Genomic DNA, 16,688 nt, shown 5'->3' on the forward strand with positions numbered 1-16,688 from the left:
CCACCCAACTAGATGATGTTAGGCAATGGTAGCAATGATAACACGGGCTGGCATCTAGAGAGGTTCTTCTGTGTGCCCTGTAAACCCTGTGCTTGGGGCTTCCCATGCCCCTACCCAGAGGACAGGTGTTACTGCTTTCCCCACTTTGCAGGGAGTCAAGTGGCACACCTAAGGCCACACAAGCTGGCCTCAGAGACACAATTCAGTCCCATCCTCTAAGCCATGTTCCCCCGCCTCGTCCCCTAGGTTTCCTGATCAAGTGCATCCAGCTCTATGAAACCACGGTGGTACGGCATGGCCTCATGCTTGTGGGGCCCACAGGCTCTGGCAAGAGTAACGTAAGCAGAGGGCCTGGGAGGGTGTCTCCAACAAGGGCATCAGCCTCTGCCTGTACCCCATCAGCCTCTGCCTCCCCGCCCTCTGAGAAGCCTGGAGGTTCACTTTCTGGTGGTGACCCCACAGTGCTACAGAGTCCTGGCTGCTGCCATGTCGTCGTTGAAAGGGAAGCCATCCATTAGTGGCGGTGTGTATGAAGCTGTCAACTACTATGTGCTCAACCCTAAGTCCATCACAATGGGCCAGCTCTACGGGGAGTTTGACCTGCTCACCCATGAGTGGTGAGTGGCCCCCAAGTTGCTCCAGGGATACACTCTCAGGCTGCCTGCAGTGGCCATTGGGAATTTAAGCTCTCAGCAGAAAGCCTGGGGTGATAGCCGGCATTGCACTTCCTCCCTCAGCGACTTTCCTCGGTTACATCATTTGCTCAGTGGGGACCATAATGGCAGTGTTGCTGTGGAAGGAAAGGAACCTAACACATGAACTGTGCCAGGATGGTGGTTGGCATGGATGGACGCTCAGCAGATGGCTGTCTTTACCCTGAGAAAGGTGAAGAGGTCATCCAGGCCCTGCTCCCAGGCTAGGGCATGTATTTTTAGGGAGAGGAGTGTAGTGAGGAGCTGTGGGCCGGCTTCCCGCCGCCCAGCTCACAGCCACCGGCTAGCTTTATCCGAAATAATTACACGGAAACTGTATTCTTTTAAACACTGCCTGGCCCATAGTTTCAGCCTCTTATTGGCTAATTAAGCCATATTTAGTAATCCGTGTAGCACCACGAGGTGGTCGCTTACCAAGAGATATCTTAACCTGCGTCCATCTCAGAGAGGAGAAGCATGGCGACTGCATATGGTGACTGCCTGAAGCGTCTCCCCAACTCTGCTTCCTTTCTCCCACAATTCTGTTCTGTCTACTCCGCCTACCTAATTTTTTGTCTCTTAAAGGGCCAAGGCAGTTTCTTTATTAATAATGAAAGTAACATATAGACACTCCTCCATCATTTCCCCTTTTTCTGTTGAAACAAAAAAGAAAGGCTTTAACTTTAACATAGTAAAATTACATGTAACAAAAGAGTTATCAAGCAAGAATTACAGTTACAATATTTAAATCTATTTTATCTTTTATCATAACTAAGGAAAACTATAGCTATTGAACCATTCTTCAACTCCATCAAAGACTCCAGAAGGATATAATACTACCTAAGTAAACAAGAAATAAGTAACTTTTAAACTCTAGAAATGACAGAGATAACTCGCTGCCTGGACAGTCACCCAAAGTTCCTCTGTACTGTTGGGGCATCCATCTTCGGCCTTCAGGCCCATAGTGTCCAGCAGACATTTCCATGAAGCAGGAAATTCCAAAGACAGTTCAGTCACTTTCTGCTGTGTCCAGCAAAACATCTCGCAGACTCCCTCATGAATCAGGAACCCCAAAAGACCATCTCACCTTTAGGCAAGTTCAGCAGTCCTCTCTCTGCCGGTTCTTTGTGTCCAGTTTGTGCAACAGTCCAGGCAAGAGCAGTTTCTTGCCCAAATGGCTATCAAACTCCATAAGGAGCCTCTTCGATGCCCATCCTCCTCTTGAAGTAGATTGGTGCTACCAGGAGCAGACGTGTCTCATTGTCATGAAAAACCCTACGTTATTAAAACATTAAATGCCATATTCTGCAGTCTTTGAAAGATATGAAGAATGTCTATCTGAAATATATCTATGCACATCTAGAAAATCTAACTAACATGACTACAAGCTTGACTATTATCGATGATTATCCATTAACAACCTATATTTCCTAATTATACATTACATTCTTAAATGAACTACACAATCACAATACCTTAATCAAGAACAGAAATACATATACATATAACAAAATTGACCTTAAAATCTATACCAATGCAAATTATTCATATCTATATCATCTCCCCCTTTAAATGTAAAAACATTTATAAACAATATTTGGGAAAATGGGCGCAGTTATTTCTCTCCAAACTGCTTCCTGCTGAGTGGGGGCGCTGTTATTTAGGTCTTTCATGGTATAACCTGTCTGCTAGGTTCATCTCAGTTGGCAGTTGAATGAAGTAATTTTTTGAGGGTGTTCTCATCAACCTATCAGGAGGGCATGGTCTATCATACCATATTGGGATAGAAGCAATCCACAGGGTGTCATCCTCTGTGAAAACAAAAGAAGAAACTCTTTTCCAAATCATCATGTTCTTAGATCCAAATTATGAAGTCATACCATTAAGATGTCCATTCTGGTCTAGCCTGGCAGCCCATAAAATGAAATGTCTCTCTGTATTTAGCTCCTTTACAGTCAAAAATTTCAAAGAAAACACAATAAAATATATGATCCAGACTCTCTGTGAATTTTCCATTTTTATGTGGCTTATTTTTACTCTATCACTTTACTTTATTCTATCTCTTTAAAGACTTTACCCTTTTTTTAAAGGCATTAACTTTATTTTCTATATTTTTTTCTTCTCTCTCAAGCCTACGTACATTCATCCAACATTGTGACTCATTTAAAAGTCTTTATGTCTAAATCTGTCCTATTGTGAATCTGTAACTTTTTTACTATCCAGGAGCACTTTTGATTTGGACCTTTAAATCGCTAAGCACTTAAGAATCTAAGCTGTGACACTACACTCCTGGGTCAAAAACAGGAACTGCAGGTTTGCCCTGCCCAGTCCAACATGGCGGAGCCACTTGTGCCCCTGAGCTGCAGAGCATCAGGCTGCTCTGAATGTTGGCTCCACCTCTCTCCAATTTCAAAATGGAGGATGTACCATTTTGTGCTAGCTCTGGGGCCGCCAGGTAGGAGCCGCACTCAGCATTTTAACTCTGAGACTGAGTGTGCGGCACAGAAACTCTTTTCATCCAAGTTACAATAAAAGCTGACATGCAGAGCACCACGCAGTCTAAAAACATCTCTCTGTATGGCGGCAGGAATCCGCCATGCTCTTCCGCCTGCCTAAGCCTGTAGTGAGGAGCTGTGGGCCGGCTTCCCGCCGCCCAGCTCCCAGCCACCGGCTAGCTTTATCAGAAATAATTACACAGAAACTGTATTCTTTTAAACACTGCCTGGCCCATAGTTTCAGCCTCTTATTGGCTAATTAAGCCATATTTAGTAATCTGTGTAGCACCACGAGGTAGTTGCTTACCAGGAGAGGTCTTAACCTGCGTCCATCTCAGAGAGGAGAAGCATGGCGACTGCATATGGCGACTGCCTGAAGCGTCTCCCCAACTCTGCTTCCTTTCTCCCACAATTCTGTTCTGTCTACTCCGCCAACCTAATTTTCTCTCTTAAAGGGCCAAGGCAGTTTCTTTATTAATAATGAAAGTAACATATAGACACTCCTCCATCAGAGGAGTGGGTCTGGGCGAAGGGCAGCTGAATGGAAACCTCCTTGAATGCTAAAAACCGAGGATCTTAAAAAAAAAAAAAAACCACAAACAACCAAAAGTCCTGAGCATCTTTTCCATTCTGTTTCTCCAAAGCCACCACTCTCCTGCTGGAAGTATCTCCTTAGCTGTAGTGCTCCGTAAACCCGGTAAGGGGTGGGCACTAATGAGGAGAATCACTTCCTTTTCCGGTGTGCACCTGCTCCACTTCCCCAGTTCTGTGCAATGGTCTTTCTCATGCCTACCCCAGACTCATGTGAGCCGCCATGGGGTCCACAGGCAAGCCAGGGAAAATGCCCCATTGAAGACAAAAGGTTATTATTGAACTATATCTTCCAAAGAATGCTAAAGAAGATTTTATTCAGGACCATAACCATAAGTATAGGGACTGCTGGGGCGTCATCTCAGGGTAGGGACAGAACAGGCTCAGCTCCAAACACAGCATGGGCCAGTGTTCCTAGCAGTGGGTAGAAAGCTTCTAAGAGGGCACGTGAGGGGAAGGGTGTTCCTGACTAAGCTGACCTCACAGGATCCTTAAGATGGACCAAGTGGTCAGACCTCACCTGGAGAAGGAGAGGGATGGGGACCGTGAACAGGTGTTGAGGTGGGCAAGTGTGTGGGGTAAGGACTTGTCTAGATGACTTAGCAGGGCTGACTGCCCAGGCAGAGTTTATGGACGGTGCACATGTGGGCCTCCGGGACTCTCAGGGACTAGAGCCTCTTTCTCCAGCATATAGACCTTCTGAAAACTGAGCCTTTCTTGGATTCTGAAAACACACTTGGCCCTTCTCCTGTTCTTCCCACCTTCCAGAACTAAATGTACCCCCACCTATGCTGTTGTGCCCCACCATTGGGTCTCCACCACTGACTTCCATTTAATGTGACTTCTATGGGACCTCAGCAGGGAGGGAGGGATAGAAACGTTTTCATTATACCATGTTACACCAAAAAACCAGTTTTCTCATTGTAATTTTTGAAGAAGTAGAGATATGAAAGTGTTAAAAAGATAAAAACCAATAATCACAATATGTAAGTAATATCCAAAAAAATTAAAGATAGCTTTAAGGAAATCAATTGGCAGGTCATAGATTTGTAAATACATTTGTATCTATATGTGACTTTAGAGTTTTGTTCAAAACATAGTAGAACCCTGGCTGTCCCTACCTCACGCCATCAGACATTTCGCTTTCTGTAGATTCATTTCCCTGAGGTCAAGCGCAATCTGTAAATATTAAATGGAAAGTTCCAGATATGCAGAATGCATTTTAGATTGTACGTCATTCTGAGTAGTGGGAAGAAATCTTGTACTGAACCATTCCACCCACCATGGGAAGTGACTCAGCCTTTGTCCAGTGTGGCCACGCCGGGTGCACTGTCACCCCGTTAGCACTTATTAGGCACATCAGTTATCACATTGACTCATGGTCACTCTCCTTAGATTTAAATAACCCCTGTTTTAACTATGCCCCATAGTATAAATTTTTACTACAATATCCTGTTAACAATCGTTCTGTTCGTTAATGTACCTAAATTATAAGTCAACTTTCTCATACTTATTTATAATAGGATGAAACAGTTTATATATAGTATTATGTACTATACACAGTTTCAGATAGCCACAGTGTAGGGGTAGGGAGGATCTTGGAATATAGCTCTTGAAGATAAAACAATGTTTTTAAGTAAGAAACCTGCTTGTTTGTTTTTTTCAAAATTGACCAATGCTTCAGTAACTGCTTAGCAAACACTCAAAAACTACATCATATCAGTGTATGAAGACAATATGATGAAACCCATTATTAAACATAACTAATATATGCTAATAACTTTTTTTAAGATAAGAGCCAACTGGGTGACCAGGTTTCCCTGGGAGCCATTTATGCCCACACCTCTGAGTCCCTGGCACCTACAGCTCTCTCCTCGATGGTTACAGGACAGACGGGATTTTCTCCTCCCTCATCCGAGCCGGGGCCGTTGCTAATGACACCAACAAGAAATGGTATATGTTTGATGGGCCAGTGGATGCCGTCTGGATAGAGAACATGAACACAGTGCTGGATGACAACAAGAAGCTGTGCCTCAGCTCTGGGGAGATCATCAAACTCACAGAGGTATGCTGGCTGCCCACCCACCAGTCTTTTCGGCAGCTAGTTGAGCCTGGATGGCAGCATGCCCCTCCCAACCCCGAATTCCCTCCTCTAAGCCTTGTCCTATGCAGCTATCTTTCAGAAGACCTGCTTCCTATGGTGTTTAAAGCGTAAGGCCATGACAGTTGCCCTACTGTCCCCTGGATTATGCTGCTGCAAGCCTCCCAGGTCCACTCCACTTTTGGCCTTGTCTACCCCATCTGCACTATGTATTAACCCAGTTCTAGCAATGTATGCAGGGGCTGAAGACTTGGTAGCACAAACCTGGCCACAGGGACCTGCTTGTTCTGTGTAGCTCAGCCCTGAGAAAGCTATGGCCAGCTATGGCCTGGCTATGAGAACATTTCAGAATGCTCTGACTCCTGAGAACCTGTAGCAGCTTATGTGAACCCATGTGTAACGGGAGCTCAGAAACAGAGGCCATATGGGGTCTTATGGGGTCCCAGGCCTCGAGGAATTTCACACTGGCCAGAAAGTCTAGGACTCCCCAACTCCGGCTCTCCCTCAGGACTCTGTGGATGGCCACATTACCAGATGAGGATCCAGGGATCCCTGAACCGCAGCCCCAGCCCTATTCCATTCAACTGCTGCCCACAGAGCCTCCTGGCACGGTGGGCAGACAGCTTCCCAAAGCCCCATGTCCCTTCCCCTTACTTGGGGGCAGGTAGCTGGTCCACTTAACATGTTGTATCTTGACACCAGGCAATGACCATGATGTTCGAGGTACAGGACCTGGCAGTGGCCTCACCTGCCACAGTTTCCCGTTGTGGAATGGTATACCTGGAGCCCAGCATCCTGGGGCTCATGCCATTCGTTGAGTGCTGGCTAAAACGCCTCCCTTCCATAATAAAGCCCTATGAGGAATATTTCAATATCCTCTTTATCAAGTTTCTGGAGGTAGGTGAAGTTGCCCAGCCAAAGGGGTGGTAGAGTACTGGTCACCGCTAGCCATGAGAGCCTGGCGCTTGTTCCCAACAGAGTTCCATCACCTTCATTCGAGCCACAGGGAAGGAAGTGATTGCCTCAACCAACAGCAATCTGACCATGAGTCTCCTCAAACTACTGGACTGCTTCTTCAGACCTTTCCTTCCCAGAGAGGTACAGTCCAAACAGTGAGGCTGCAGGATTGGTCCCTCCCAGCCCCTGTTCTCCTTGCTTGGGCTGCAAAGAGCCTATGAATATCATCACCAGCTTCCTGGAAGAACACAATTGACTCCCCACAGATCATGTGCACACCCCATCCAATGCGTTGTAGGGAAGCAAACTACATGATATTCCCACTTAGGCTTCCCACTACTGCCCCCGACTTAGCCTGATGCTGTTCCCTTTGTTCCCAGGGCCTCAAAAAGATACCCTCTGAAAAGCTGAATCATATCCCAGAGCTGATAGAACCCTGGTTCATCTTCGCGCTGGTCTGGAGTGTAGGCGCCACAGGGGACTACCTCAGCCGCCTCAACTTCAGCCAGTGGCTAAGGATGAAGATGATAATAGAACAGGTGAGAAGCGGTAGGCCCAGGCCAGGCCTCTGGGGCCAATGGCAGGCCACTCACCAAGACTCACGAGGCCGCCTCCCTGGGTCTTGATAGGCGAAACTACTTTTCCCAGAAGAAGGGTTGGTGTTCGATTACAGACTGGATGACGCTGGGATCAGCAGCACCGAGGATGAGGAGGATGAAGAGGAGGAGAGCAAACAGGTGGCCATGGGCCTGCCCAGGAATGGGGGAGGGTAGAACCCTAGCCCCTCAATGTATAATGGCCACTTCGAGAAAACCACATTGAGAGTCACCAGGTCTGAGGCCGTGGACTGTTTCTATCACCGCCCCGAACTTTACAGTCTACTGGGTGTTCACTATTATGTTCATCTTAAAGACGTGGGAATTGAAACACAAAATAGTCCTAATCAGCTAGGCAGCGGTAGAGCTGAACTTGAGCATGGAGTTTGGAGGCTCCAGAGTGCCCACTTCCCATACAAATGTTTCTTCTGCATCGGTGCTAAGTCCAAGGACCAGCCCACTTTTCTAGTTAGCAGCCCCCATTTTCCCCAGAAGCAAGCTTCCTAAGGGCCCAGGAGCATGCCTGGTATCCAGCTTTAGTGTCTCCATCTTAACTGTCAGCCAATCCGAGCTTCTGAGTCCTCTATTATTCCAGGGAGGTGACAGAAAGTCACTAAGTAGTGTCCTGCTGTGGAACTTCAGGGTACATTTGGGTCTAAGAGTCAGAACTGCCACCAGTGGGACATGTTGGTCTGGCCAAAGTGAGCCCTCCATCAAAGGAGTTTTGCAAGGGCCATGGATAAGGGAAGTCATGAAGCAAGGACAGCGAGGAGATGGGGTGAGGTAGCCCCTCCGCATCCAGCTGTCAGTGCCCTGGGATCTGGTGTCCCCACTCTATTAGCTTAAAAATAAACAGTGAGCACCTTTGCATCCCTGGGTTAATCAATTCCCAGAGCATCTTCTTGCCAAGACCTAGGGACTGGCTGTGTGTGGAACACCACCACTCAGCGTAAACAGAGACTTGCTTGTTTATTCCTAGCCACCCAGACCCAAATAATCACACAGCAACTATATTAATTACAACACTGCTTAGTCTATTAGCTCAGGCTTCTTATTAACTAACTCTTACATCTTAAATTAACCCATTTCTATTATTTTGTATTTTACCATGAGGCTTGTGGTTTATTACCTCTTATTTCTTGGACAGCTACATGGTGTCTGCCTCCTTCAGCAGTTATATGGCATCTCTCTGACTCTGCTTACCCTTTCTATATATATCCCTTCCAGCCTGGTTATATTCTGCCCTGACATAGGCCAAAGAAGTTTTGTTCATTAACCAGTAAAAGCAACACATATACAGAAGGACATCCCACATCAACTCAGCAGCTGCAGTCAGGGAGTCCCCACCTGCTCAGCTGTGTTCAAAGAACCTCTATTTCTGGTCGTTTGTGTTGGAAGCCTCCCAGCCCATACAAAGAGCAGACCACAGTAATTCCTATCTCTCTCGGCAGTAGCCCTTCCCCTAGATGTCCTTGCCAAGACCCAGAAGGACAATACCTCGTCCTCCTGCTGTACTTAGCAATGGGGCCACAGTCCGGAGTGGAATGGGAAGGGATTTCAGACCCAGCCTGAACCAGATGTGCTTCCAGGTTGCCTGGGTAAAGTGGATGGACTCCTCGGCTCCCTTCACCATGATGCCAGACACCAACTACTGCAACATCATCGTGCCCACCATGGACACCATGCAGATGTCCTACCTGCTGGGCATGCTGATCACCAACAATAAGCCTGTAAGTTATCCCATCATGCCCTGTCCCAGCCCACCCAAGGCTCAGGTTAGGGCATGGCTAGTCTTCCACACCAACCAGGTGGTGGTTCCCTCTGCATTAGCCCTGTATGTGCCCCACCTTCCCGATCGCTACTCTCCCAGGTGCTGTGCATTGGGCCGACAGGCACAGGGAAGACACTCACCATCTCCAACAAGCTTCTCAAGAACCTGCCACTGGAGTATATCAGCCACTTCCTCACCTTCTCAGCTCGCACTTCCGCCAACCAGACCCAGGACCTCATTGATAGCAAGCTGGACAAGAGGCAGGACACCTCTGGTTCCTTCCCCAGCCTAACTGAACCAGCTGCCTCACCTCTCCCACCAAATTCTGCCCCTGGCTTTGCCTGAAATGACCCAGCAGAAGCCAGAAATTCCACTAGGGGTCCTAGGGTGCTTTTCTGATCTCTCCTTGCCTCTTTTGGGATCCTCCTAGTCTTTCTGTGGAGCTTTTACTGGCCACTAAGGCTGGGCTGTGAACTGCCTTAGAGATAGCTATTATCCACCTTTCTCAGAAGTAGGACGCTTCTTAAAGACCTCAGATACAGATCAGCTGGTTCCAAATGTCCCAAGACAGAGGGCTGGTCATAAGGTTTGGCAATTTAGAGAAGGCTAACATTTAATAAGGTGCCATTCAGCTGCCTCTTGGATTCTCAGAAGACCTGGTGCCCATGGGTTCTGGGCTCACACAACCCCTCCCACAGGCGAAAGGGTGTGTTCGGGCCACCCCTAGGGCGCAACTTCATCTTCTTCATTGATGACCTGAACATGCCTGCCCTGGAGACATACGGTGCACAGCCACCCATCGAGCTGTTGCGCCAGTGGATGGACCACGGTGGTTGGTATGACCGGAAGATCATCGGTGCGTGCTCCCCTGGGGCAGCAGGGAGTGGGCTGCACGTGCTGGGTGAAGAGTACAGGAGGTGCAGGGTAGAAAACGTTTCAGAGGCCCTCCCAAAATATTTTAATTCCTCTTAAAACTGGAGGTCAAAGAAAAGTTTCCGTGCCCGTTAACACATTCCTTATATCAGCGCTGCCATACATTGCATTTTTGGATGCATATGTGTTTGCATATGTTTGCACGAGTGTGGGCACATTTGGGCGGCTTTGTGATGAGTCTTTCCCTTGATCGCTGTCCACTTAGCTGAAGGATGGTCTCTCGCTGAACTCAGAACTTTCTGACTCAGCATGTCTAGCTAGCCACCTTACCCCTGTCTCTACCTCCTAAATTGCTGAAATTACAGACACACTCACACCTACCTGTCTTTTATGTGGGTCCTGGCATGTAACTCTTTGGAGCCATTTCCCCAACACCATAAATTACAGTTTTAACAAACATTCTTACCATGGGCAAGGGGCTCACAGAAGTCATGTCTGACTGACTTCCTACTCCCACTTAGGAGCCTTTAAGAACCTGGTGGACATCAACTTTGTCTGTGCCATGGGTCCCCCAGGGGGAGGCAGGAATGCTATCACTCCAAGACTGACACGCCACTTCAACTACCTGTCTTTCATCGAGATGGATGAAGTCAGCAAGAAACGCATCTTCTCTACAATCCTGGGATGCTGGATGGGTGAGTATAGGGTCAGGGCAGGAGAGGCCATGGACAAAGGCAGAGACCACACCAAGGCAGTTGTCACACCACAAAGACAGCAGGATAGCACTGGGCAGGAAAAAGGCACTGAGCCACTGAGTGCAGCCCCAGCTTTCCAGATTTAGTAGGCAGTTACGGCTGGCAAGTTCATGAACCTCTCTGAACCTCTGCTTCTTTACCAATGGGTGCTAATATTAATACCTACCCCTCCAAGTCTTGAGAGTTAAGGTATGGCACATAGAGCCGAAAATAAAGCCATGGAGCAATTCTGCATATTGCACACGTGATAGATGCATATCTCCATATATGCATCCACTGACATAGAGACATGTGCTAGTGTTTGCCCAGAAGCTCATATGGAATGACTATAACTTTTTTTTTTTTTTTTTTTTTTTGGTTTTTCGAGACAGGGTTTCCCTGTAGTTTCTAGAGCCTGTCCTGGAACTAGCTCTTGTAGACCAGGCTGGCCTCGAACTCACAGAGATCCGCCTGCCTCTGCCTCCCGAGTGCTGGGATTAAAGGCGTGCGCCACCACCGCCCGGCGACTATAACTTTTGTAGAACAAGAAAACCCATAAAGACCAAAGGGACAAAGTAGTCCTGCTCCATCCTGGGGCTCCCACCCAGCACACCCCACCATGGAATGCCACTTGGCACCATGCTGGGCAGAGAGTGCTGGAAGTCAAGCCTTCCATCTGGCCTGCGCCACCCTGCCAGAGCAATAGGCCAGAGCTCTCCTTCATATACGACTGGGACAGCGGGAGCCTCCACCTAACTCTGAGCCTTGTATCTGCCCCTCAACCCTGCAGATGGACTCCTTGGAGAGAAAAGCTATCGAGAGCCCGTGCGTGAGTGTGGCCTGGGCCTGGGAGGGTGTGGGAAGAACGGGACAACCCTGGACGGCTCTAGCTGCTGTGTTAACACTGGCATCGAGGACCAGGGCGGGCCCTCCTGGGGCTCACATGCAGCTAGAGCTCGAGTCAGCATTGGCACTGACTGCCCCTCGGGTTCCTCTGCCTGTCTTAGAGCCATTCCATCCCTCAGTGCCTAGTTAGTGTCACACTGGTAGCAGGAAATGGAAGACGAGTCGACAAAGAAAGGAGTCCAGTGAAATCTGCTGTCCAAACGAGCCATGGTCAAAGAAAAGCCCGCCTTCTCCAAAGAGCAGGCGTGAGCAGGAAAGCGGGTAGTTTGAAGTTAGGAGGCAGGCATCCCCCTGTGGCAGCCTCAAGCAGTTCTAATCTGTCAGTCATGGCTCCTGTCACTTTGACTAGGAGGGAACTTCCTAGGCTAATGCAGGCCAGACTCCTCCTCTTTGACCTGGTAAAGGATGAGTCACACATCCCAATCCCAGTATTCCCTGTTCTACTGGGCCACTCTGTCAACATATAAAGATGTGGATGTGGTGCCATATGCCTTTCATCTCCACACTCAAGAGGCTGGTGTGGGTGGATCTCTGTGAGTTTGAGGCCAGTCTGATCTACTTACTGGGCTTGAAGACAGCCAGAGCCACATAGTGAGACCCTATCTAAAAACAAAACAAAAACTTATAAGCATGTTCCAATTTCTTTTGTCTTAACCAAAACACAAAATTATCTATACCAGCCAGACCCCTTCATCATTGTCTCGCCTCTCCGCTCAGCCTTATAAAAAACACTGAAGCGCTCTCCTCCCACTGGCACTTCCCTATCCTCCCTGTCTCCCATCCGGTTACCTCTCGTCAGCAGTAACAAGAGTGTAGCCATACCAGTAGTCAAACCTCAGGCCTCTTCTTCCAGCCGCGTCTCCCAGGCCCTCCTCCCTCCCTGGGTGGACCAGTTGGCTTTGTGCTGCTCTCTCTGATAAACTAGCCAAAGGAAGGAACAGCTTCTTTTTGCTCATCCTTCCAAAGCTTCACCCATGATTGGCTTGCTCTTTGCTCTGAGCCTGTGGTGAGGAAAGCACCATGGCACCAGGAGGACATGGTACAGCCAAGTTGTTCACTGCGTGGCAGCCAAGAAGTGGAGGCAGATGAGAGGATTTCAGGGCAATGTATACTCTTTAAAGATGCTGCCCACACAATCTTCTTCCTCCAGCCCGGCCTGCTTCCTTCACATATTCATTATAGGCCCCATTCAGTAAGCATTCATCAATTAATTAGCCGACTGACGAGGTTAGTGTGCTCATGATGCAATCATCTGCCAGTGGTTGGGTCCACCAGCTGGGGACCCAAGCTTTAAATCACAGGCATTTTCAGGGAGGCGCTTCAAACACAAACAGTCATACAAGGCTCCCCATCCTGGACTAACTAGATTTTGACCTCTTAAATATACTGTCCTCAGACAGTCTTATCCTGGCTCAAAAGTAGAGTCATCTTTATGTGGCCAGCATCCAAGTTCACACCCTCAGCTCAGATTTCTCCATAAATATCTAACTCCACATATCTCAGACGTCAACTGTGTATCTCAGACCAAACCTGTCCAAACCCAAACTCCCAGATGCCCCGTCAGTGCCCTTCTCTGTCCCCTCACTTTGGTGGTGACGGCTCCATCCTTCCAGATGCTCCCCAGAGGCTGGTGAGCCCCCAGGTCGCCCTATGCCCACCATCGAGCCCACCACTGAAGCCTATGTAGGCCGAGTGATCCTTGCCCATATGCGACTCAGCACTGCTGTGTTCAGCTCTTAGCATAGGCTCAGCAGGCAGGAAGGGCCCAGCCAGTACCGAGCCCACTGACACCCACAATTCTGTGATTGCATCTCAGCACCCTCACACAGCTGGTTGTCAGGAATGTGGATGTCAATTTAGAGCACACAGAACAAGAGATCTCTGTTCTTAGTTAGGCACAGCAGGAAAGCTTTGCAATAGAGGAAATATCTCAGGAGGGGTCGCAGCATAAGCAGCATCCAAACCTAAGGCTAGCAGATGGGTCCAAAGGAGCAGTTAGGACCTGTAGAACCTGCACTGGGGCACTCCTGTCTGTGTGACCCACAGCTGGGGCCCCCAACATCGTCCATTTGACGGAGCCCCTCGTGGAAGCTACCATCAGGGTGTATGCTACCATCACCTCCCAGCTGCTGCCCACTCCAGCCAAGTCCCACTACACCTTCAACCTGCGGGACCTCTCCAAAGTCTTCCAGGGAATGCTCATGGCTGAGCCAGCCAAGGTTGAGGTGAGGATCTGCCAGGCCTCTCCCCCACGCCCAAGGTGCCCTTACCATCCTCCCCAGACCTCTCCTGATTTTAGGCCTTTCTACCTAAACAGTCCCCAGCCATGATCTATCTAGGCCCTGAAGAAACTGGAATACAAAGGGTCAGGCCCACCAGAGCCAGACATTAGCACAACGAAGCCCATCTCATTAGTCAGACTCATGTCCAAAATTGTGACCATGTGACCATGGTGAGGTCTTGCAGAGAACAGGACAGGAGAAGGAAAGGGGGCCGGAGAATTTCTAGTAGAGGCCTTACTTGCGAGAAGACTTGGGGAAAGGTGAACAAGGCGCCTCTGAGAACTAAACGTGCGGGCGTAAGGAGCAGGCAGTGGATGCACGGGAGTCACAGCGGGCAGACTATGGGTCCAGAAGGAAGCCCAGATGGGGAGCCACATGGAGCCACTGGCTAAACAGCCAAAGTGAAGCTAGCCCTAGGAGGTGGGGTGGATAAGACAAAAGTTGGTTCTGGCCTTGCTGGGTTCATAGCAAACCTGAAACTTCCTTAGTGTGCCCAGTTACCCTGAGGGGCACTGAAGTAGAACAGTGGGCAATGGATCCAGAGAGAGAGAGGCAGGGCTTGCCGAGCAGTGAGATGCGGGGTGTGGGAAGATATCAGGGGAGTGAAGTACCCTTCCCAGGCATGGAGAGTGGAGGTTTAAAGAAAAAAGTGACAACTTTAGGATGCCCATGACCAGCTACTAGTGCTGGGTGTCTGGTGGACACTGAGAGCTAGGGATAGGGTGGCCCAAGCAGCACTCTGAAATTCACTTGGTCTTCAGTTGGCCAGAGGCACATCTTCCAACAGCTCTTGCGTATGACTGGCTCCAAGTCAAAGGAAGGACTCTAGTCCCATGAAGCAAGTCCCTACCCTCTATCTCTCCCCCTGGTTCTCTGGGCCTGGGACAAGGCAGTCACTGACACCAGGCACTCACAGGACAAGGTGCAGCTGCTGCGGCTGTGGTACCACGAGAACTGCCGTGTGTTCCGGGACCGACTGGTGAACGAGGAAGACCGCAGCTGGTTTGACGAGCTCCTTGAGACCCACATGGAGGAGTTAGGGGTGGCCTTCAACAAAGTCTGCCCCTTCCAGCCCATTCTTTATGGGGACTTCATGTCTCCAGGCTCAGATGTGAAGTCCTATGAGCTCATCACCAGCGAGAACAAGGTGAGTTGATGCTCTGCTCTGGTAGGTCCAGGGGCCCCAAGCGTAGTGCCTAGAGAGTCCAAAAGTCTACAGAGGATGCGTGGAAGACCTCAGACCCTCTCTTATCACCATTAGTGAATCGTTGTACTAGACTAGAGTGTCAGAACAGCAGTTGACTTCTCTGAGTCCTCATTTCCCCCTTGCGGGTTTAGTGAGGCAGCCCATCTGTGAGAACAAGCCTGAGTTCATCTGGACACATCTGCAAACTTGACATACTGTGCCCATTTGAGATGCTGTCATTCTCACTCATAGAGGGGCAGGAGGGTTTTAGTGCCATAACTCAGTTAGGACCTTGGGAGAAAAGGTTGAGGTTTTCATCAGTGGTCTCCACCAGTGGCCTCAAAGCTGCGATGCTGAGGTGGACATCCTCTCCTAGTTCCCAGTGATCTCACCAGGGCTGCTTCAGACTGGTGTGTTTCATAGGCCAGGCTTCCCTTAGGCAGACCTGACATTCCCTCCACACACAGAAGAAGCAGAACTAGCCATGGGAGGGGTCAGCTTTCTATCAAAGTGGGCCTGGCACACATCATTCCAACGTTCCAACCACCGAACCTATGTATAGCTAGAGCCGCCACAAAAACAGTGGCAGGGGATTCCTACAAGGGCCTCCCCAAACACTTCCAAGGTGGAGCTGACTAGATTCCAAAGAAAGCAGCACTAGTGGGTGGACCCAAAGCATCTACTTGGACTTTATGAATACAGAGAGTCACAGATTCCTCGTGAAGCATGGTGAGACAAGCTATACTAGTATTCCACATTGAGGGTGGGTGCTGGGACTGTCAGAGTATAGAGACTTGGCTAGGGACTGTTCTAGAGAGTGTAGAGACTTGGCTAGGGGCAGAGCTAGCATCTGCCTAGGGTCCTTCCAGCATTCAAGCAATAATCTGGGCTAGTTTATCAGCACCTGAAGACAGATAAGGCACAAGACTGACTTCGAGCCCCCAGGAGAAAATCTGCAACTGGCCATATCATAGAGTGCTCAATCACTCACAGTTCTGGGTCTGAACAGAGAACAGGAGGGAACTGGGGGACCCTTCCACGGCGGAGAACCTGACACCCCCCACCGTTTCCCTGTCCCCAGATGATGCAGGTGATTGAGGAGTACATGGAGGACTACAACCAGATCAACACCGCCAAGCTGAAGCTGGTGCTCTTCGTGGACGCCATGAGCCACATCTGCCGCATCAGTCGTACTCTGCGCCAGGCGCTGGGCAACGCCCTCCTGCTGGGCGTGGGTGGCAGCGGCCGCAGCTCCCTCACTCGACTTGCCTCCCACATGTAAGGGACGATGGTGGGCAGTGGGGGGCATGTGGCAGACTATTTAGAACAGATGCTTTTCTACCATGGGAGAATCCTGGTGTGGCTCCAACACAAACCTCAGCATGTGAACTTCTGCAAATGGGACCTGAACCCCAAGAAGATGCAGCAGCAGTGCCCTTTGTTGATGTGAAGGGAGGTCAGAAGCAAGCATCTCAGAAAGATGCCTAGGAGACGTATCCATGGG

General features: G+C 49.2%; 1 protein-coding gene across 1 annotated transcript in view; it reads left to right on the top strand.

Annotated features, from left to right (window-relative positions):
• The window catches only part of Dnah1 (dynein axonemal heavy chain 1), a 61,318-nt gene that overhangs the window by 29,399 nt on the left and 15,231 nt on the right, over positions 1–16,688 (top strand). The window contains 15 exon segments of the mRNA XM_038349101.1: positions 247–338; positions 463–617; positions 5,666–5,843; positions 6,582–6,776; positions 6,858–6,977; positions 7,217–7,375; positions 7,466–7,573; positions 9,022–9,162; positions 9,303–9,463; positions 9,902–10,059; positions 10,598–10,771; positions 11,601–11,639; positions 13,763–13,941; positions 14,915–15,145; positions 16,266–16,462. Coding sequence (XP_038205029.1) covers positions 247–338; positions 463–617; positions 5,666–5,843; positions 6,582–6,776; positions 6,858–6,977; positions 7,217–7,375; positions 7,466–7,573; positions 9,022–9,162; positions 9,303–9,463; positions 9,902–10,059; positions 10,598–10,771; positions 11,601–11,639; positions 13,763–13,941; positions 14,915–15,145; positions 16,266–16,462 — 2,287 coding nt within the window.

The sequence above is a fragment of the Arvicola amphibius genome, chromosome 12, assembly GCF_903992535.2.
Source record: "Arvicola amphibius chromosome 12, mArvAmp1.2, whole genome shotgun sequence".
Classification (NCBI taxonomy): domain Eukaryota; kingdom Metazoa; phylum Chordata; class Mammalia; order Rodentia; family Cricetidae; genus Arvicola; species Arvicola amphibius.